The sequence below is a fragment of the Pteronotus mesoamericanus genome, unplaced genomic scaffold (assembly GCF_021234165.1).
Source record: "Pteronotus mesoamericanus isolate MK-2021 breed Mesoamerican mustached bat unplaced genomic scaffold, CSHL_Meso_final contig_173, whole genome shotgun sequence".
In the NCBI taxonomy this organism is placed as follows: Eukaryota; Metazoa; Chordata; class Mammalia; order Chiroptera; family Mormoopidae; genus Pteronotus; species Pteronotus mesoamericanus.
Genome location: NW_026555072.1, coordinates 11,975,963 through 11,998,716, shown reverse-complemented (window position 1 = coordinate 11,998,716; position 22,754 = coordinate 11,975,963). Strand labels below are relative to the sequence as shown.

Sequence of the window (22,754 nt, the reverse complement as noted above, 5' to 3'; positions counted from 1 at the left end):
CTCTCTCCTCTTTGACCTGAATCATTTCTAAATTCCTGTCCTTGATCTTGCTTATACTCTCTCCCATTTGATTTGCTCTATTTCCAATGCTTTCTAATGTGTTTTTCATCACCTTTATTGAGTTCTTCAGCTCCAGAATTTGTTTTGTGATTTTTTTTTGAATTTCATTCTCTTTGGTAAAGTACTGTTTCTGTTCATTAATTTTATTCCTAAGAATTGCCTTTTTGAGTTTTCTTACAGCTCATTGAATTTCTTCATAACAGCTATATTGACTTCTTTCTCAGATAGATTGCAATATTTCATGTCTCTGGGTTTGCTGGAAATTGGCATTTTCTTATTTTAATACCATATAATCATGATTTTTAATAGTGTTTGATATAGTATGCTTTTGTTGCCATATTTGAAGTAGGGAACACCTTTCCTATTTAGGTAAAGCTTTGTTTACTTTGATTCTAACAGTTCAACAGGATAGTACCTAAGAGCCTTTCTTTTGTTTTCTAGAATGTAGTATAGCAAAAATTTTTGCTTTCTCTTATGAAATCTGACTCATCCCTAAGGTTGGGAACATGCAAATAAGAAAGTTGGTGTGGAAAAGAAAAAAATTGGTGGTGCTAGAGTAGGGGGAGGTACGTGCTCACTTGGAGCTTTGGGTTTACCCAAGGCCTGTTTGGGGGATCTTTGAGTGGGAGTTGGGTTCCCAGCGGACCATGGGTGGATCTCTTGCTGGAATCCTGGGGCTGACAGCAGGAAAAGCATTCTTCCTTTAGTTCTCTTTGTCTGCCTTCTTCCTTTCCCTTCACTAAGTCAAGGAGGTCTCTCTTTAGAAATCTGGGGTGTTGCTGAAGAGCAATGGGACCATCCAGATGCAGCCAAAGTAGCCTGGCAGACTTTCACTCACCCCTTTCACCTTCATCTCCTCTGATAGAGAGGTTGCTTCTTCATCCGGTGCTGCCGCCATTTTTTCCATTCTTAAAATACCCCTAAGAAGCAGTCCTAAAACCACTGACCACACTAAGTGTGGCTGGTGCTTAAAAAACAAAATGGGTTTTAATAAATTTGCTCCAAAATATTTTATTAGTAAAAGTTTTACATAAAAAAAAGATTTAAGAAAAGTTACCTGTCACACTGAATAACATATTGAAAGGATATTCATGTGTACAATTGTGGTTTTTAATTTTTCTACAAAATTAATCAGCCATCATGGAGTAAAGAGAGTTAGAAATAGTAAATATATCATTTTTTGAACTCTTCAAAGTACAAAAAGCATTGTGCTAATTTTTAAGTGCAAAGAAAGGTCATAATAAAATAGACTTTTAAAATTACAAATAAAAATCTGTACATCAAGGATATTTTTAGGGCCTTTCCATGTGCATAGCACTCTGTAGAAAGAGAAGAAGGACTGCAGAGAGAGGAACCATCATATCAGGTGTTACAGGCTTGGCCCATTTCAGCTTGCAGGACCATCTCCTCTTTTCTCAAGGGGAAAGTGTCAATCAGGTTGAAGAGGGCCACAGGTGTCACCAGAGAGACATAGCGCTCTTTGTCCATGCCATGCTTATCTACTAGCACCATGCTGAAGGAATAGAGTGGGATTCGCAGCAACAACCTAGAGCAGAAAAAGAGAAGAATATGTCAAACCTGACTCCCAGGGATTCTAGGGGACCAACCAGAGCCCTGTAGTGACACAGTGTTTAGAGAAAAGCTCAAAGCCACAAAGAACTGAATCAACCTTTTGACCCTTGCTACTCAAACTGTGGTCCCTTGGACCAGAAGAGTTACATGGGATCATGTTAGAAATGGGGAATCCCATACTCTACCCCAAACCTACTGAATTAGAATCTCCATTTTTAGCAAGATCGCTGGATGACTGGCATGCACCTGAAAGATTGAGTAGCACTAATTAAGGTTATAATGGTCAGAAAATCATTAGGCCTTCAATGGTGCTATGGACCAATAGTTGCTATGAGTCATGTACAAAAATACTAACAGATATTTGCATTAAATTGGAGTCAATCCAACTTTGCAGCCTAGGTTTGCACAACCACATTTGCACCAGAACTAGGTCAGTGGTTATCAACAGGGGGGATTTTACCCCACAGGGGATATGTGACTATGTCTGGACACATTTTTGGTTGTCACAGGAGGAGAGAGGTCAGGGATGATTCTTAACATCCTCCAACGCACAGGACAACACCTCCTTCCAAAAAAGAATTATCTAGCACTGAATAGCAATAATGCCAAGGTTGAAAATGCCTGGACTAGGTGATACTGATTGATATAAGTTTCTATATTTTGTAGTTCTGATCCATTCAGTAGCCAACTCAGGATAACACAGTTAGAGGAGCTTGAACTTGGTCTACACCATAGGTATATTGACTTGGTTATTATAATTTGTACCTCAAATATTTCAAAATATAATTCAAATTGGTTTCAAAGGTCTGATTTTTTTGTACTCTATTTCACTAGAATTCAAACTGTCAAAAATATGATTTTCATATCAATGCAAACATGTTTAGATGAAGAAAGCCAAATAAAGCAAACAGATGGATTAGCTGAGTCTAGTGAGAAAAATGAGCTTACTCAGTCTCTTCTACAGTTTTTGCTTTTTAGTTTAGATACCTCGAGATTATATGTGAGGCAGAACATATACTGCCATCTGGATTTAAAATAATTTTTTTCCCACACAAATGGGCCAAAGAAAAAGTTCATTCAAAATCCAAACTGACTACACTTTCCTCTGCCTTTTAAGAAGGAGTTGGGCGAGGTGGGAGACATGGGAATAATTTATATATTATATCCCATTGGGAAGCTAAATTGCTAATCCACTTCTAGTGACTAGAAATAAAAGAGACAACATTGCAGTGTTTCTGCCAGGTTTCCTGCAGTGGTACGAGGGGAGGTCAGGTGCAGATGCTTTCCAGAAGTGCTTTAATGAAGTCCTTGAACTTGTGAACGTAGACCATGAAGTCAGGTGAGAATGAGAGCTAAACTGCTCTGCATCTTTAAGAAGAGAAGTATCCAGTCTTTTGGTGAGAAGAGAAGGAGAAATCCTAGCCCAGGGCAGGGGGTGGTCCCAGGAAACAGAAGCACTGAGAAATAAGTAGGTCTGGAGAGAGAAAAGAGCTAAGCAATGTTGTGGTCTCCAGAGCCTGTGGGATAGGGTGACCAATGAGGAATTGGTGCATTTGATGTTATAGTGCTTATGAGGCTAGGATGGAAATGCCTCTCATGGTGCTACCATCTGCTACCATGCGCATTCATCATGTGAGCCTTCTGCCTTGATTTACATAGAATACAAAGAGAGAAAACCACCAGGGGAAGAAATAAGTGATTAGATCCGCAGGCTAGCCACAAGCACAGAAATGCATCCCATCATGGCCAAGAGACCACAGACCTTGGGGATGGATGATCAGATACTCCCCAAGATGAGGGCTGGTGCTAGTAGTACGTCATAGTTACATAAAGGTCTGTCATCAGATTGGAATGAGTTCTTCCTGGAGAATCTGCTAGAGAACTCTGCAGACTCAAAAAAACACTATGGGAGGTTTTGGTTCAAGATGATGACATAGGAAGATCCCGACTCACCTTATCCCACAGACACACTTGATCTACAGCTACGTATGGAACAATTTCCTCTGGGGAAAAAAAACCCTTAAAACTAGCAGAGTGACTCAGCCTATTGGGTAAGCAAGAAGGAAACCACATCTAAGCTGGCAGAAAAGGCTGAGACACAGCTTTGCCATAAACCACCCACCCCAGCACGATGACCCACGATTTGGAGGAAACTCAAAACTGAGAGATTCTCTCTGATGAGTGAAGGGTTTGTACTCCACATTAGGCATCCCAGCTTTTAAGGCTTGATCTGAGAGATGAACCCTCTAAACATCTTGCTTTGAAAACCAAAAAGGCTTGAGCTCATAAAAACTGCAGGGCTGTTGCAAACTGAAAAATGACAATTATAGTTAATAAAACTATATTACATATTCAAAGTTGCTAAGAGAGTAAATCTTAAAATTCTCATTACAAGAAAAAATAGTTTTGCAACTACATATGGTGACAGATGTTACACAGACTAATTGTGATAATTCTATAATATGTCCAAATATCAAATAGTTATGTTGTTCACCTCAAACTAATAATGGTATATGTCAATTGTACCTAAAAGTGTAATATGGATATAAAACTTACAGCATTCTTGGTTCCTATCATCCTTGATATTGCTAGAAAATTACTCTACGGAATGTGAATTAGCTCATACATCCAGATATAAAAGAAGTGAGAGCAAGAGAGCAGGGAAGTGCTGATCTTGTAACACCAGGCACCCAGCCTTTCCTTTATGATGCTGAACTTCAACTATTTTATCATGGCTTCAGTGCTATTTGGAAATAGCACTGACAAGAGAATCTTTAGATTCTCCAGGCATTCTGCCTCTCCTTCTGTCTTGCTTCCCATTCTTTTGTCTAAAGTGGTTGTTCTGCTCTAGACTCTAGGGTGGAATTCAAAGGGGAAAAAACCTCCATCAGCCAAAACCCTTGTTCCTTGCTGATGGGTCTGATAAAGGGGACATGAGGCCTAACACAGACTCTCTTAGGTAATGCATGTGAGGAATCATATACATATGACATTTACCTGGACTATCATATTGCTACACAGTAATGATTTATTCTCTCTTTATAGGCTGCTTTACAAAATTTCTTATTTCTAAACTAACTGTGAAGTCTTTGGTAAAACACTAGGGCCAGTGTTTCTCCCAGTGTGGTCCCAAGACCAGCAGCATCAGCAACACCTGGGATCTTGCTGGAAATGCAAATTTTCAGGCTCCATCCTAAACCTACTGAATCACAAACTCTGGGGATGGGGCCCAGCGCTCTGCATTTTAACAGCCCTCCAAGGGATTCTGATGCAGGTTAAAATTTGACAATCACTGTATAATTCACTTGTATAACTTATTTGTTGCTTAAATCATTCTCAGCTTACAGAGGTCTGTCATAGCCCCAAAATACACAACCTGAATGATAGAAATTTTGTAAATCAGATTTATTTTCCTGTTCTTCAAATTTAAACAGTTTAAAATATCATCAAGATTTTATAAAGATTCCCTGAATATTACATACACATGCAATCCAAAGAAACATTTAGCAAATTCTGCAATATGTTTTGAAAGAATCATTTACATAGGGTATAAACAGATAGTTCTAAACAAACATGAAAATTTAAAATAAAAACTCTCAAAGTAGCTCTTATGAAGCTGTTTGCTTATTTAGAAATATGTGGCCTTCCAATTTTCCCAGCACCATTTATTAAAAAGTCTTTCTCTTCTCCATTGTATGTTTTCAGCTCCTTCATCAAAATTTATTTGCTCATATACGTGTAGTTTTATTTCTGGGCTCTCAATTCTGTTCCATTGGTCTGTGCATATGTTTTGCTGCCAATACCATGTTATTTTGATTATTACTACTCTGTAGTATAATTTGAAGTCAGGTAGTGTGATACCTCCAGATTCATTCTCTGTTTTCAGAATTACTTTTTCTCTTTGGGGTCTTTTGTGGTTCTGTACAAATCTGATGATTGTTTTTGTTCTATTTCTTTAAAAAAGTCATTGGGATTTTGATGGGGATTGCATTAGAGCTATACATTGCTTTGGATAATAAGAACATTTTTACTATTTTGATTCTTCCAATCTATGAACACAAAATATCTTTCCATTTCATCGTGTCTTTTTCAATCTCTTTTAATCATGCTTTGTAGTTTTCAGTGTATAGGTCTTTCAAATCCTTTGTTTATTCCAAGGTATTTTATTCTTTTTGTTGCACTTGCAAAAGGAATTGTTTTCTTTTTATTTCTTTTTCTGAGATACCATTGTTAGTGTACAGGAAAACAGTGGATTTTTGTATATTGATTGTGTATCCTCCAACTTTATTAGTGTATTGTTTCTAATAATTTTCTTGTGAAGTCTTTAGGGTTTTCTATCTACAGAAACATGTCATCTGCAAAAAGTGACACTTACTTCTTCATTCCAAATTTGGATGCCTTTTATTTCTCTCTTTTGCCTGATTGCTCTGGCTTGGACTTTCAAAACTATGTTGAATAAAAGTGGTGAGAGTAGGCATCCTTGTCTTGTTCCTGATTTTAGAGAAAAAGTTTTCAGTTTTTCACCATTGAGTATGATATTAGCAGAGGGTTTCTCATATATGGCCTTTATTATGCTGAGTTACTTGCCTTCTATATCCATTTTATTGAGTGTTTTAATCTTAAACGGATGTTGTATCTTATCAAATGTTTTTTCTTCACCTATTGATAAGATCATATGACCTTTATCCTTTGTTTTGTTAATGTGGTGTATTACATTGATCAATTTGTTATGTTGAACCATCCTTGTGCCCCTGGAATGAACTCCACTTGATCGTGGTGTATTATTTTTTTAATGTATTGTTCTATTTGATTTGCTAGCATTTTGTTTAGAATTTTTGCATCTGGATTCATCAGAGATATTGGTCTGCAGTTCTATTTTCTAGTATAATCCTTACCAGGTTTTGGTATCAGGGTTATGTTGGCCTCATAAAATGTATTAGGAAGTATTGCCTTTTCTGAGAAGGATATGTATCAAATTTTCTTTGAATGTTTGGTAGAATTCACTGGTGAAGCCATCTGGTCCTGGACTTCTTTTTTTTTTTTAATCTTTAAAAAGAATTTATTGGGATGACATTGGTTAATAACATTGTATAGATTACAAGTGTACAGTTCTATGATACATGACCTGTATATTGTATTCTGTGTTTACCATCCAAAGTCAAATCTATTTCTGTCAGCATTTATTCCCACCTTTACCATCTTCTACCTCCCTCCAAACTCCTTCCCCCCCAGTAATCTCCATGCTCTTGTCTATGTCCATGAGCATTTTTTTTTTTTGGTTTGTCCTGCTAGTTCATTTTTTTGCTTTCAGTTTTATATCCCACATAAGAGTGAAATCACATGGAAAAACCATCTGACTTATTTCGCTTAGCTTGATATTCTCAAAATCCATTCATGTTTTTGTAAATGGCTGTATTTCACCTTTTCTTATGGCTGAGAGGTATTCTATTGAATATATGTACCACATCTTCTTTATCCAATCATATATCAGTTGTTTGCATGCCTTGGCCACCATAAATAATACTGCAATGAATATAGTGGTACATATATCTTTGTGAATAAATGTTTTCATATTTTTTGAGTAGATACCCAGAAAAGTGGTTGCTGGGTCATATGGTAATTCTCTTCTATTCTTTTTTTCTTTTAGGGTTTTTCATAATTTATTTCATCATTCACCTACACCTTTTCAGCCACATTGCTTTTCTTTTTCTTTCTGTTTTTTTTTTTAGAATTTATATTTTATTTTATTTTATTTTTTTCCTCTTTTATTTTTTTTTTATTTTTATTTTTTAAATACATTTGTCTCTGCCTCCCCACCACTTTCTATTTTCTGGGATATTCTTGGTGGCTGTTTCAATTTCCTCTGTTTATCAGTCTGTTTTAGATTTTCCAATTCTTCATGATTTAGTCTAGGAAGGTTATAGACTTCTAGGAACTTATGCATTTCTTCTAGGTTATTGAATTTGGTGGCATATAGTCTTTCATAGTATTCTAGTGTGAGCCTTTCTATATGTGATGTCTGTGGTAACTTCTCTTTCATTTCTGATTATGTTTATATGAATCTTTTCTCTTTTTTCCTTAGTGAATCTAGCCAGGGGTTAGTCAATTTTATTAATCTTTTCAAAGAACCAGCTCTTTATTGCATTAATTTTTGTATAGTCTTATTCTCTATTTCATTCAATTCTGCTGTAATTTTTATTATTTCCTTTCTTCTGCTGACTTTAGGTTGCTTTTGTTCTTCTTCTCTAGTTCCTTAAGATGTGATGTTAGGTTGTTTACTTGAGATTTTTCTTGTTTCTTGAGGTAGGCCTGTAATGATATAAACTTCCCTCTTATTACTGTTTTTGCTGATCCCCAGAAGTTTTGATATGTTGTACTGTCATTCTCATTTCTCTGTATATCTTTTGATCTCACATTTTATTTTTTCTTTGACCCAGTAATTTTTACTAGTATGTTGTTTAATCTCCACATATTTGAGGGTTTCTTCCTTTTTGAAGTTGATTTCTAATTTGAAAGCATTGTGGTCAGAGAACATGCTTGGTATGATTTCAATCATCTTAAATTTGCTGAGGCTAGTTTTGTGACCCAACATATGGTCTATCCTCGAGAATATGCCATGTGCACTGCAGAAGAATGTATTATCTGATGTTCTGGGATGAAAGGGTCTGTAAATGTCAATTATGTCCATTTGATCTAATGTGTCATTTAAGGCCAATCAATATTTCTTTATTGATTTTCTGTTTGGACAATCTAAAGCTGTCAATGGAGTATTTATGCCCCCAGCAATGATGTGTTTTTGTCAGTTTCTCCCTTTAGTTCTGTTAATAGTTGCTTTATATAGTGTGGTGCTACCTGATTGGGTGCATATATATTTGGAAGTGTTATATCTTATTGATGTAGTGTCCCCTTAATCATTATAAAATGTCCATTTTTATCTCGTGTTACCTTTGTTGTCTTGAGATCTATTTAGTCAGATGTAAGTATGACTACACCTGCTTTTCTGTGGATGCCATTGCTTGGAGAATCATTTTCCATCCTTTCATTTTGAGTCAGTCTTTATCTTTGCAGCTTAGATGTGTCTCCTAAAAGCACCATATGGTTGGGTTTTGATTTTTTGATCCAATCTACTACTCTGTGCCTTTTTATTGGTGAATTCAGTCTATTTACATTTAGGATAATTATTGATGTCTGAGGATTTCTTATAGTCATTTTATTTTATTTTATTTGTTTTCTGGTAGCTCTGTGTCTCCATTGGTTCTTTTCCTTTGTGTTTCTGTCTTATTTTGTTTGGTGTTCTTTTTTGTTACTTAATGTAATACACCACATTAACAAAACAAAGGATAAAGGTCATATGATCTTATCAATAGGTGAAGAAAAAGCATTTGATAAGATACAATATCCATTTAAGATTAAAACACTCAATAAAATCAATATAGAAGGCAAGTAACTCAGCATACCTCTTCTCTCTTTTTAAGTTATGTGTCTCAGCTTTGTTTTTTTGTGTGTGGTTTCCATTAGGTTTATTTATGAAAAAGAAAGTTTCATATATACAGCAGGCCTTTTTCTTTTGAATGCATCTGATCTCTGTCTCCTTTGCAAATTCAGACCTGTCACCCTCCCCTTTACATTTTGGTTGTCACAAATTATCCCTGTTTGTGCTATAAGTTTGTTGGTGATCTTACTCATAGTTTTCTGACATTTTGTTCTTTGTTTTATGTAAAATAACCCCCTTGAGTATTTTCTGCAATGGATGGATAGTGAATTTTGAGAAGATCTGGTACAGATCCCAAAGGAGGTGCTAGGTGCAAATACAGTAGGACAAAAAAAAAATAAAAGCTTATGAGTGCACCCAGCCTTCTCCGTCCTTCACTCAAATGAAGGGTACTCAGGCATCCTCTTTTTCTTTTGTCCCATTCCTGACCCTCTCAATTTTTGACCTTGGTGGGTCAGACTTTTTTAATTGGAGGGAGATATAAATCAAATATGGGATGGGTCAAAAGGCAAATGGAAAATAGGGAAATGAAAGAAACTATTATGTCAATCTATAACATCACTTGCTAAGGACATATTTCTGTCTTTCTCAAGGAATTTCTGTGACCCTCTTTGACATCTGTGATAGAGTTCAGCAAGTCTTATTTCATTTTCTTTTTCCTGGATATACAGAAATACTATATTTTCCAGTCTCCATTAAAGATCAGTAATGATCATGTGATGAGTCCTGGCCAAGGAACTAGGAGAGAGAGCAATTTTGTGCTTCCAACATGAAGCATAAAAGAGTGGTATGGTTTGTTTTTACTCTCTCTCTTCTCCTTCTGAAGAAATCTGGAAGCCATGAGCTTGGAGGTTGATGCTATGAGATGGTGAAGCCGCCATCAGCTTGGGACCCTGGAAGGTAATGTAGAGATCTCCACTGTCCCTTGCAATGTGTGAGAAAAGGATTGGTGAGAAAGATTTTCCGTTTAATTTAGCCTAATTTTTTTTCACAATGGTTAGGAGATGCAAATAAAAATTCTGGTTGTTCTGAAATTACTTTTTGGCTGCTGAATTCTGCTTTTTTAAAGCACCATTACTCAGGGTCTGTAACACCATGGTTCTGGCTTTGTAAGTATTACCAAAATAAAATATAATTGTTAAAATGGGGATATGGTCAATTGTCCTGGAAGTATGGAAGAAAAAAGAGGCCAAGCTTGGAAAGGCTTACTGGATGTCTACCCTCTTAAGAAGACCAAGGATTACTTAAGTCCTTTCTGCAGGCTCTCCTGTATGCATACCATTCCCATTGTGGAGAGGGGTGGGAGAAGAACAAAGATAAAGTGAAAATATTTGGTTGGAGGGTCAAAGAAGAGAACACTGGTAATTACCCATTGTATGATACATTTGGACAAGTAGCAACCGACAATTAACATGGTTATAATACTCCCAGAATAAAAGCAATTAGGTGAAGGTTACCTGGAATCAATACTGAATAGAAGAAATCAGGGAACCTTGTCAGAAAAAATGTACATTTATAGGTAAGAAAATTTAAGAACAGAATGTCCCCTACCTGAGCTGCAAAGCTAGGGCTGGAGGCATAATCTTTGCTCCTATCCTGCCAACGAGGGTCGGGAACACGCCTACCAGCTCTACTATGGTGACATGGCGAAGATCCAGGCTGCACTGTGCTTGCTGTAAAACAAACAAACAAACAAACAAAACAGTAAGGAAGGTGTGAGCATGGCTGAAGAAAGAATTCTATGTCAAACTACAGACTGACAGAAACAGAATTGGTCTGTTTTTGAGTTTATTTGCCCACTCCACACTGTCCTGAAAATAGTTGAAAAATTGGGGTGAAATCAGTGGCTATAAAACCTTAATACCTTCCTAGAGGAATCATTTAGAAATGGCTTGGCAATGGGATTTTGAAAACCTAAGCAAAATAGCAGTTTCTGTCTTTCCAGATGGGTTAAGACCTTACATGAGCCAAATTTCCTAGAAAGTGTCCAAGACTACCCCCAGAGGATTCTAAATTTGTTTCTTCAAGGAGGGATGATTATTTCCAGAGTCTCCTATCTGATTTTGGGTCCATCCTCCACATCCCCTGCTTTATGTTCCCCACACCCAAATTCATCAGAGAAACAAGGATAAAAGGTTCCAGCTCTCTGAGCTGGTCTTTGGCAAGAGCCTCAGAGACGTGGCCCACTCAATCATGTGCCAGAAGGTCTCTCATCAGGAGCAGTAATGGTACTAGGGAACAAAAAGTAACATAAGACAAATCTGTCTAAATGGGAAAAGAAATCTGAACCTCCTCAATTATTAGAAGATCATTTTTTAAATTACAATTCCACTGAAACAACCCTGTATGGTAAAAGTAAAAAAAAGTAAAAAAATGATACTTTTTTATCATTCCAACTAAAACACCTAAGTCAAATCAAATCTTCCCTTGAAGGCTCTGGTTAAAATATAAATATATTGAGTGGGTAGAGGTCACATACAAACACCTGGATGCCAAGTATCTTATCCAACTTATTGATTGGTACTGTAGCTAGAACTGAAGAAATGGGCTAGACTAGGGAAGGCATCAGCAGACTTTTTCTGCAAAGGGCCAGATAGTAATACATGGGGCTCCATGGAAATGGATGGCTTCTGTCCTAATCACTTGTGCCACTGTGGTGACCAAGTAGCCATAGACAATGCACAAATGAACAAGTGTGGTTATGTTTCAATAAAATTTTACCTAGAAAAGCCATGGTTTGCTAACAAAGAGGAAAAGCAAATTGTCTGGCTTAATAGTTTTTCTGTAGTATAAGAAGAGGTCAGGAAATGTAGGATCATGGAATATAGCCTGCAAGGCCAATCTCCCAGACAATGGAATGGTGTGAGCTTGTGTTACCTGAAGAGCAAGTCCCCTAGTTAGGACAAGGTGATACAAGGATGGAGGTAAGGTGGCAGGGGTTGAGGATAAAGACACAATGAATTGGGTTCCTGTCTAAGGAAGGCATGCCTAGCGAGCTCCCAGCTGATGCTGCTGCCACTAGTCCATGGGCCAGACTTTGAGAACCAGTGTCCTCAAGATGGTCATCACTCTCTGAGGAGCTCTGGAGAGCTGGAGAAGCTCCCTGTGGGTAGAAACTGGGGTATGAGGGCTCCTGGACTTCCTTTATCTTTTGAGCCAGCTTTTTGCGCTAACAGTTAATTACCTCCAGCCCAGGCATATCCTAGACAGGTTCAGCAAAGACAATTGTTTATTGGCTGGGCCTGGACAGCATGTCAGTGAGGCTTATTAGTGAAGAGAAACTAATGGTATTAGTTGGAAAATGATTGGATTAATGCTGGGGAGCAGAAATTCATCAGGTTATGCCCCTGAACCAGAAATGAACAGTGGTAACTCTAAAGTGCCAGTATCCTGAAGCTCATGGTAAATGGATTAGGCATTGAAGCTGGCCTTTACTTTCAATGAAGTGACTGGATCCTCCTGGATAGCGGTCCCCTTCCTTGTCCTTGTCCCATGGACTCACCTGTAGCATTCCAAGCTGCAGCCTGTAGAGGAGGTTTCGGGCTGTGGGTGTAGACACAATGAGGAGTCTCCTTTTCTCATAAAACTGATCCAGAAGTGCAGCTGCTGTTCTGACGCCCACATTGACATTCATGGCTATAATTAGAAAAGGCCAAGTAGGTCAATAACGCTCTACTTGTTCTAGCTCAACATATCCTATGATGATACACAGAATCATATGTGTAGGAAGTGGACTCTGATATAAAGATTCAGTTGTAAGTAGTTATTCCAGAGGTGGTCCCAAGAAGCACTGGTAGAGGAGTGGGGAAATATATTAGTTTCCTCTTGTTGCTATGACAAATCACCAGGAACTTAGTGGCTGAACACACACAAATTTATTCTCTTGCAGTCCCAACCATCAGAAGTTTGAAATGGTTTCACTGGGCTAGAGTCAAGGTGTTGGCAGGGCTAGGTTTCCCCAGATGCTCTAGAAGAGAATTTGTTTCCATGCCTTTTGTATTATCTAGATGCCACCTGCATTCTTTGGCTCATGGCCCTTCCTCCATCTTCAAAGCCAGCAGCACAGCCCCTTCAAATCTCTTGTCTCTCTGACCTCTTCTTCCATCATCTATTTCCCTGGCTGTGACAGCAGTTCTTCCTCCCTTGTGATTACATTGGGCCCACCTGGATAATATAGGGTACTCTCCCCATCTCAAAATTCTTAATCACATCTGCAACACCCCTTTTGCCATGTCAGGCAATATATTCACAGTTTCTCGGGATTATAGTATGGACATGGGGGAGTTGGTGAGAAGGGTCATTATTCTCCTAACCTCAGGAAGTGAGATGGGGAAGGAAAGAAGTATGTTCTTTCTACTTTAATGTACAAAATTGAAGAACCTCAGGCATTTAGCTGATGGTGCATGTCTCTCTCTCTCTCTCTCTCTCTCTCTCTCTCTCTCTCTCTCTCTCTCTCATATCTGACTCTGAATGTCTGGGATTAAAGGGGAAGCATAAAGATGAGAAAGGACCAGGAAAAGAGACAAAAATAGGAGTATTTAAATTAGAGATATGTCCAGAATTTTCTGACTAGCCCAAATTTCACACTATTATTGCTACCTGGTTCAAGTATTGCTCAATGGATAATCTCATTTCACTCTTACAACAGATAGTAAGCATTATCTTCCTCATTTGACATAAGAGGAAGGATTATAAACATCCAAGGTCTGTGTGAATTTCAAGCCAGAGCTGCAAGAGGCATTATATTGCCTGGACACATGGTGTACTGCCTTTGTACAAAAAACCCTTATATTTGCAGAAGGGAGAAGCAAGGGTAACTAGAGCAGGCTTTGCTGATTCATAATGTCGCTAAAGGCTGATCCTGGTTTCCCATACACCTTCTTCCTTAGAAGACATGAAAGGGAAATTAGAAGACAGGCAGAGAAGGACGGAGGTAGGTGAGATGAGCTACAGCAGGGATCCAGGGACAATTTTCACTCATCAGAAGAAGAGGGATGGCATTGAACCTTTCAAAGTATGCAGAATGAAACCCTTCCTCCCTGTACTGGAATCCAGAACCAAGGGATTATCAAGTTCTGCTGCTGGTGATAGAGAAGGCCTCACACGTACCTGCACAGGTGGGCTCCGTGCCAGACCAAGCCAAGTTGGATTGACATACTCGGGCAGGGCTACCTTGTAGCTCATAGCCGCCAATGCAGGAGAACTCACAAGTGGCTCCATAATTATCCCCGTCACTGGAGCACTTCATGTAACCATTCTCCGGGGCATTGAGTTTGCCACAGCGTCTGACTGTAGGGACACAAGCCCAGACAAGTCTCAGTGCTGAGCTCCCCTCCACAGAGTAACCAGAGAAAGTGAGGTCTCAGATGTACCAGCTTATAATCAGGCTTCTACATCAGCATGTGGAATGAGTGAGGGGGCAGGGATGGCTATCTGGCCAGGGAATGGGCCTTGGAATAGTCACTGTTTACACCAGTGAGACCACTGAGATCAACTACTTTAGCCCACTGTGTTTTATATGAGGAGGTTTAATGCAGAAGAGTAAAGAGTAAAAATGGTTATTAATTAGCTGCCCAAACCATGAGGCATAAAATAAACCTTAAAAACACCTTTTCTTTTCCAGGTAGACCAAAGGTCCTAGAACACCAATAACATGGTCCAGTGGCCCAATCTAGGGGTAAACCTCCTTTATAGCAGGACTTGCAGGCTTTAGCTGGTCATCCAAGCCCAGGTATGAAAAAGTTATCAAATAATATTCTAGGACAGCCAGGGCAGATTCATGTGAGACTAGGTTATTGCTCTCTCAGACTTCTTAAGTAAGCTGACAGCACTGAACCTCATCTGGATTTGTATTGGGAAATTCAATCATTAAGATGGTACACTTTCTTGGCCTCATTAGAGGTGACTCTCAATGGGGAAGTATCCATGTGGCAGTGGGTGCTCGCAGAGGGTTCTTGCTTGAGGGCCTACTTCCCTTTGCTCTTGTAAAGAGGGGGAAAGCCAATAAGCAGTATTCTTACCTCTTACTTTAACTCGAAATTTGCAAGTGCCCTTGTTCTCAGCTCGGTCATAAACTGTGTACTGGATCTTGTGGTCTCCTTCTGGAAAATTGGAGCCTGGAGGGAGGCCTTTTAGAATAACACTTAAATGGTGGGGGGGGGGGAGTACAGAAAGAACAAAGATGATCATTATGGACCTAGCAACACTTAGGCCATTGTGGGCCTAAAGATCAAAGATGACCATTGCAGGCATTTGTTGAACACTCTGCAGAGGATGCCGCAGCACAGAGAGGGGGAAATCAGTTTGATTAGAATAAACGTTTATTGAAAAATATAATTTTTGAGCTTCACTTTGTTTTGGAAGAGTTGTTTGAAACCAGAAAATGTTAGTCTCATATTCCTGGGAAGTTTGTATTTATTTTTCTCACTGGAAGGTAGAACAGAGGATGGAGGAGACTGAGAACCTAGGCCTGAGTTGTCTAAGCAGTCGTTGGCAATTTGAGCCTACATGGGATGCTAGAAATCTCTTTTTCTATCTGGGCCAATAGAGATATTTCCTGAGCAAAACTAAAGTTCACTGTGATTCCTTGGTGATGATAATAATATTGTTCTTTGCACTTACACAAACCTTATATATGTCAGGCACAGTTCTAGGCATTTTACATATAGTAGTTTGTTTAATCCTCAGAACAACCTTGTGAGGTAGGTATTATTATCTCCATTTCACAGATGAGGAAATCGTATAATTGAAAAGTTAAGGAACTTGCCCAAGATCACACAGTTAGGGTAACTCCAGCTTCTTTCTTCTTGGCTATCTGATAAGAACGCTAAGAGGTATAGCATGATCAAGTGCCCGGTTTTGTTTGTTTTTTGATAGACAGATAATTTCTATCTATAGTTCTTAAGAATGATGAGAATATTTGCTAATAATGGACATGTGAAATTATCATTGTTACCACTGAGGAGAACCTTACATCTCAGATCCATGTCTAAGGTGGCTGTCTACAAGATATGAAGTGAGGGGTCTTGGGAAAGTGCCAGAAATCCCACCATTAGAGACATGTCACTTTGAGCCTTAGATGTTTTAAGGTCTGCAGGAAGCACAACTGAAATGCAGATAAGCCTGAGAGGAACCATATATCAAATATGAGTGTATGCTAACTTCTTGGAGACTGTATCTCATTTGTGACATGCAAATCAGTCATAAGGAATAAATACAGGAACTCACAGGAAGCACTTGTCTCAGAGCTTGACACTAGAACCTTCCCTCTTAGGAGATTATATAACAGCAGCTTTCATAAGACATGGGGGAAAGGGTCATAGGGAAATGCCACACAAGCAAGGAGCCCAAGCTTGAGAGCTGAAACGGGGACATGACAGCCTTCTCTGAATTCCTCATTCTGTTGGAGTGTACTCTGCACAATATCCTGCTCCAAGCATCCACCAGCTCTGGTCTGTAAAACTCTGGAAGCAGACAAGACAGCTACTCTGAACAGAGGGGTAGGGGCTCTAAGGTGCATTTTAAAATGTTACATATCTGGGGCTCCCGGTCAAGATGGGGGTATAGGTAAACATGGCTCACCTCCTCACACAAGCACATCAAAATTATAACTAAACTATAGAACAACCATCACTCAGAACCATCAGAAATCAAGTTGAATGGAAGTCCAAAAACTAAAGAATTAAAGAAGCCACATCCATCCAGACTGGTAGGAGGGGCAGAGACGCAGAATGGGCTAGTCCCATATCCACGTGTGGTGGATAAAAATTTGGGAGGGATATCTCAGGAGTGAGGAATCCTCCCATCCTAGGGTTCCAGTGCCTGGAAGAAAAGTCCCCATAACTTCTGGCTGCAAAACCCAGTGGGGATTGAGTTGGTGGAAGAAACTTCTGGAGCCCCAAAAAATTCCTCTTAAAGAACCCACACATGGGCTTACTCAGACTGACCCCCTCTGAAGTCCAGAACCTGGGTGGCAGATTCAAGGGTACCAGTGGCATACATGGAGGAAATGAAGTGTCTGGCATCGGGGTGAGAGCTGGGGAACAGCTTTCTCCTAGACAGAAATGTGGGCAGAAGCCACTGTCCCTTTTCTGAACCTTCCCCCGACAGAGCCACAGAGCTGGCAGGTAGGTGCCATATCTGAAACTCCTTCAACCTGGCTAACAGTGTTTGTCTACCCTGGAGATCCCCTGAGGCTACATCCCAACCAACTTACCGGCCCACCCAAGCCATTAACTGTGGTTTTTCCATTTGAATGGCTGGCCTTGGCTCATGCTTCACAACTTCATAAATCCTCTCAAACAACCAATGGCATAGCCAGCCTAGGTTCACAGCTTGGCTTCACCTGGGAATCTCCAAGCCCAGTACAAGTAGCAGCCATCTCAGATTGTTTTATAGCTCAGGCAGGGTGGCCCCAGGCAGAACACAGGTGTGGGCTGACCTTGGCCAGCAACACCCAGGAAACCCCAGAGCTTGTGACCCCAGTGTACAGCTACAGACCCCATAAGAGCACCACCACCCTACTCTTGCACAGCTGATCCTCCACGGAGGGCGGAGGCTGGTGGTCAGTGCTCACAGCTAGTCCTTGCAGCTGACTGGCCTAGGTATATCCCTCCTATCGACCTACCAAGAGCAATCAAGGCTCAACTACAAGAGGATGGTGTACTCAGCCAACATGAATGGTGCACCATGAGAATGTAGCTTGAGTTGTAGGGAAGACTGTGCCACTGGACCCTACAGGACACCTACTACATTAGGCCATGCTACCAAGACAGGGAGTCATAGCAGCTCTACCTAATACATAGAAACAAACACAGGGAGGCTACCAAAGTGAAGAGACAAAGAAACATGGCCCAAATGAATGAAAGACAGAACAAAACTCCAGAAAAAGAACTAAACAAAATGGAGATAAGCAATCTATCAGATGCAGAGTGCAAAACACTGGTTATAAGAATGCTCAAGGAACTTAATATGGGGATCTTATAATTAGGTGAGCACCTAAGTGGCATAAAAAAAGTTCCAGTCAGAAACAAAGACTACATTAATTGAAATAAAGAACAATTTACAGGGAAACAACAGTAGTGTAGATGAAGCCGAGAATCAAATCAATGATTTGGAACATAAGGAAGCAAAAAACAACCAGTCAGAACAACAAGAAGAAAAAAGAATAAAAAAACAAACAAACCAGGATAGTGTAAGGAGCCTCTTGGGACAACTTCAAGTGTTCCAACATTTGCATCATAGGGATGCTAGAAGGAGAAGAGAAAAAGCAGGAAATTGGATATCTTTTTGAAAAAATAATGAAAGAAAACATCCTTAATTTGATGAAGGAAATATACATGCAAGTCCAGGAATCCCAGAGAGTCCCAAACAAGATGGGTGCAAAGAAGTCCACTCCAAGACACATTATAATGAAAATGCCAAAGGTTAAAGATAAAGAGAGACTCTTAAAAGCAGCAAGAGAAAAGAAGTTAGTTCCCTACAGAGGAGTTCCCATGAAACTGTCAGCTGATTTCTCAAAATAATCTTTGCAGGCTAGGAGGGATTGACAAGATATATTCAAAGTCATGAAAATAGAGACCATTAGCCAAGATTGCTCTACCCAGCAAAGCTATCATTTAGAATTGAAGGGCAGATAAATAGCTTCCCAGACAATAGAAAACTAAAGGAGTTCATCATCATTAAACCATTATTATATAAAATGTTAAAGGGACTTATTTAAGAAAAAGAAGATCAAAACTATGAATAGTAAAATGGCAATAAATACATATCTATCAATAATTGAATCTAAAAAAAACAAACTAAGCAAACAAGAAGAACAGAGACAGAATCATGGATACAAAGAGCCTTTTGATGGTTGCCAGATGGGAGGACAGTGTGGGGGAATGGGTGAAGAGGTGAGGGGATTAAGAAGTACAAATAGGTAGTTACAGAATAGCCATGGGGATGTAAAGTACAGTATAGGAAATGGAGTAGCCAAAAAACTTACACATGATCCAAGAACATGAACAATGGTGTGGGGATTATCTGAGGGAGTGGGGGGTCCTTGGTGGAAGGGGGCAAAAGGGAAGAAATTGGGACAATTGTAATAGGATAATCAATGAAATATAATGTAAAAAATAAAAATAAAATGCCACATTTCTAACCATAACACAGGTTACCAAGGCCAAGGTGAATAGAATCATCTGGTGACATGGCACTTTGTGTTTATTATATAGGATTTCATTCACAGTTGTAAAAATCTAAGAACCTATTATATTTTGGGGCTGAGCCAGGCATTTTTCTAGGCCCCAAAGATTCAAACATTAAAAAAACCCCAAACCCTGAATACGTCAACTGTGACTTAATTTTTAATCCCAATTGCCCAAAGTTTCTCATTAGGGGTTTGTGTCATGCATATGTGACAGCAAATAAATAATTTTCTTAATAAAATTTGAAATTTATTTTTGAGGAGTTACAAGAAGGAACAAAACCAGTAATATTATCTGAGCTAGATGGCACACTAAGAGAAAATTATGAGGGCACAGAAATAAGAGGTCCTGCTAAGGTTAGCATCTTCCTAATATACTTTCTGCTATTGCTAATAATTGCTTTAAAACGCTTTCTCTTGCACAGCCTGGGTTGATAGGATTATGGAAAAGCTTTTCTGGCTGTATGGCTCACCAGGGGGTAAATCAGAGGTATCCTTTATCCACAGATGGAAACTCAGTGAGGGGTGGTGTCTAACAGGGCCATGGCCTTCAAGGCACAGATGTGAACATGGTGACATGAAGTAGTGGCCTCCAGGGAACAGGGAGGCCAACCGAAAAGCTTCAGGGTACAGGTCCAGATGCTAGGTTAGAACAACATGTAGCTAGCTTCACCAAATGGAGTCACCATATTAAAAAGCATTTTGGATGTACCTTAAATTATGAATGCAATTGGTCCTGGAGCATGGAGTTGGGGTGGGGGAGAAGGCAGAAGACAGCTACTCTTTTTTAATAAGCTTCTTCTGTAAGTATTTAGGGTGGTCACAAGTTTTTAAAAAGTCAATTAAAAATTGACTTTGAAAAAGTGTTTTGAAAAAAACACAGACACCAAAAAAGGGGTGTAAAAGGTCTGTATTAAGCCATATTCACAGAGCACAAGGAGAGTAGCCTCTGGCTCCCCCTGGGACACACAGAGGATTCCGGTAGGGTGATGGCTTAGTAAGGCCTGTGGACATGAGTAGAAATCCTCTGGGTGGGCAATGGGGGTGATTCTGTCCCTGAGTTAGCCAGGTGGCTTCCTCTTCCTCCTTTTGCCTCTCCTCTTCCCTCCTTCCTACCACCTCTTCTTACTTTCTTTCTTTTCTTTAACAAATATTTACAGAGTGCCAACTATGTGCTACACATGGTTCTGGACATTAGGAACATGGCAGTAAACAAATACATCAGTGAAATATATGGTATGTCAGATGGTGAAGACCACTGTGGAAAAAAATAAAGTGTGAGTGAGGAAGAGCTGCCTGAGTGTTGTACAGGGTCTGAAAACATCAACAGACCAGTGTAGATACACTTCCCCACTCTAGGTAGTAAACATCTCACATAAAAGAAATAATATCAGCCTTGGCTGAGTAGCTAAATTGGTTACAGCTTCATCCTAATATGCCTGGGTTGCAAGTTCAATCCTCAGCCAGGGCACATAAAGAATCAACCAATGAATGCATAAATAAGTGGAACAACAAAAATCGGTGTATCTCTCTCTCTTTCTCTCTCTCTCTAAATCAATAAAAATTATTTAAAAAGAGGTAACATCATTCCATCTGCCAAGTTTCACTTACTCAGTTAGAATGCCGTCTGCTGTGTCTCTTCCCTCAGGGGTATCCCAGGACACCCGGACTGTCAACTTATTGGGTTCAGCAATGCGTTCCTTTACACTTGGGCACTTGATTCTAGGTGGTTCCATATCTGAAAATATAACCAAAGTATTCTTGCCATCATCAAAGACCATTTCATCAACTAAAGGTTTGATACCCAGCATTTGACATGCCAAAAGCTCTACATATTCCTCATTTTTGAATGGTTTGCTCACTCCCTCTGTATTTCTCTTCCTTCCCTTCATCTTGCCCTCTCTCTCTTGCTGAGTTTTGAAGATTGTTTGAGCACTCACATGTGCATGGATAAGTCTGCCATCAACTGGCCTTGCTAGGTGTCTTATGGCATAATTTATTAGCTACAGCTTCTTCTTCCCTATGTTTCCAAATTCTACCTACTGACTTGGCAATATGGCAGTAATCCAGCTAAATCTAGAAGTCATTCAGGCGCAGTGAGTCCCTCCTGCTTTAAAAACAGCATTATGGAATATTACAGAAAGGTACCTTAGCTATCATCCAGTTTTATTAAATTCAACGTGACAAATCTTTAGTGAATGCCTGCCTTACCCAAGGCATCATTCCAACTCTTGGGGTTGAGGTGCACCAAGGCAAGAGAGTCGTGTGCTTCTCCAAGAGTTTACAGTCTAGTAGGGACATTATGTCAGCACACATGAAATAAAACATGAGGTAGAAATAGCACTGCCCTTGGAGAGGTAAAAGAAAATACTATGGAGACTTATAGGAGCCACCCAATGCTCAGTTTGCAGTGTGGAAACTGAGGCTCAGAGAGCTCAAGTGTTTTACTTAAGGCAATGCATGTAGATAGTGAGTGTCAATTAAAACCCGAGGTAGGCCACTTACCCCTGGAACAAGCCCTCTCTCCTCTGACTATGTCTATTCCCAACATACTCTTCGATATCTTAAAACAAACAGGCTCTGTCTGGGTCCACACACTCCCCTCTAACTGCCAATGGGCCAAACCTACAATTTGTGTTTTGGGACAGCAGTTTTACCTTGGCTCTATATTGAGTTGGATTTTATCTTATTATAGCCAAAGTGAAATCACAATAAGGGCAGTTTGAAGTTTAGCAAACCCTGCTTGATGATTCTGAACAGGTATCCAAATGTATTTCAAGAGGGCATAGCAAATTAACAACATTCAGATTTGCACTGCTTTACATTCTAACTGATAAGTAGTTAAATGTTACCACAACCTGAATGAAAATTAAGTGTCATTTGATTCTGAATCACAAACATCTTTGAGAGAGTAAATACATCAAGTGAAGTCTTTATAAACTTTCTCCCGTGTCTTGTCTGATCATTTCTCTTTTTATTTAGGGTAGGAAATTATTAATTATTTGTTAAACAGTTTTGTCTTCAGCTATCCAAATTTATATTTTTAATTCTATGTCATGCTTCAATAGAGTGTAAATTTACAGTCTTAATGCATTAAGATAATCACCACAGTTTATTGAGTCTAAGTCACTATCAATTGCAAGATGCAGCCCAATCTCCGGGATATTATAGGGTAAAAAATATATGCTTTTTAGAGTTGATAAAATAAAGTATATAAATATTATGATGAAACAGAAGCTGTTTTAAATGCAGTTGAGGTATCTAATTTCAGTTGCTAAGTTTTTAAAATAGTACTTTTTCTCTATGATAGGTAATAGAAAACATACTTTTATAATTCAGATAAACATTTCACAGCTTAGGGTGAATCAGAAAGACAACTACACAATATCTGCCCCCTACTGGTTAAATATAGCTGGCGGATCTCATCATAGAAAGCGTATT

General features: G+C 39.2%; 1 protein-coding gene across 2 annotated transcripts in view; it reads right to left on the bottom strand.

Moving 5' to 3' along the window:
* Nucleotides 1-1,422: 1,422 nt before the first annotated feature.
* The window catches only part of SRPX (sushi repeat containing protein X-linked), a 36,030-nt gene continuing 14,698 nt past the window's right edge, over nucleotides 1,423-22,754 (bottom strand). For both annotated transcript variants that reach the window (XM_054566404.1, XM_054566405.1), the window contains 6 exons: nucleotides 20,925-21,051; nucleotides 15,145-15,266; nucleotides 14,234-14,413; nucleotides 12,627-12,760; nucleotides 10,676-10,797; nucleotides 1,423-1,606 (listed from right to left, as the gene is read on the bottom strand). In XM_054566404.1, the coding sequence (XP_054422379.1) occupies nucleotides 1,423-1,606; nucleotides 10,676-10,797; nucleotides 12,627-12,760; nucleotides 14,234-14,413; nucleotides 15,145-15,266; nucleotides 20,925-21,051 (869 nt within the window). The remainder of the gene's footprint in view (nucleotides 1,607-10,675; nucleotides 10,798-12,626; nucleotides 12,761-14,233; nucleotides 14,414-15,144; nucleotides 15,267-20,924; nucleotides 21,052-22,754) is intronic.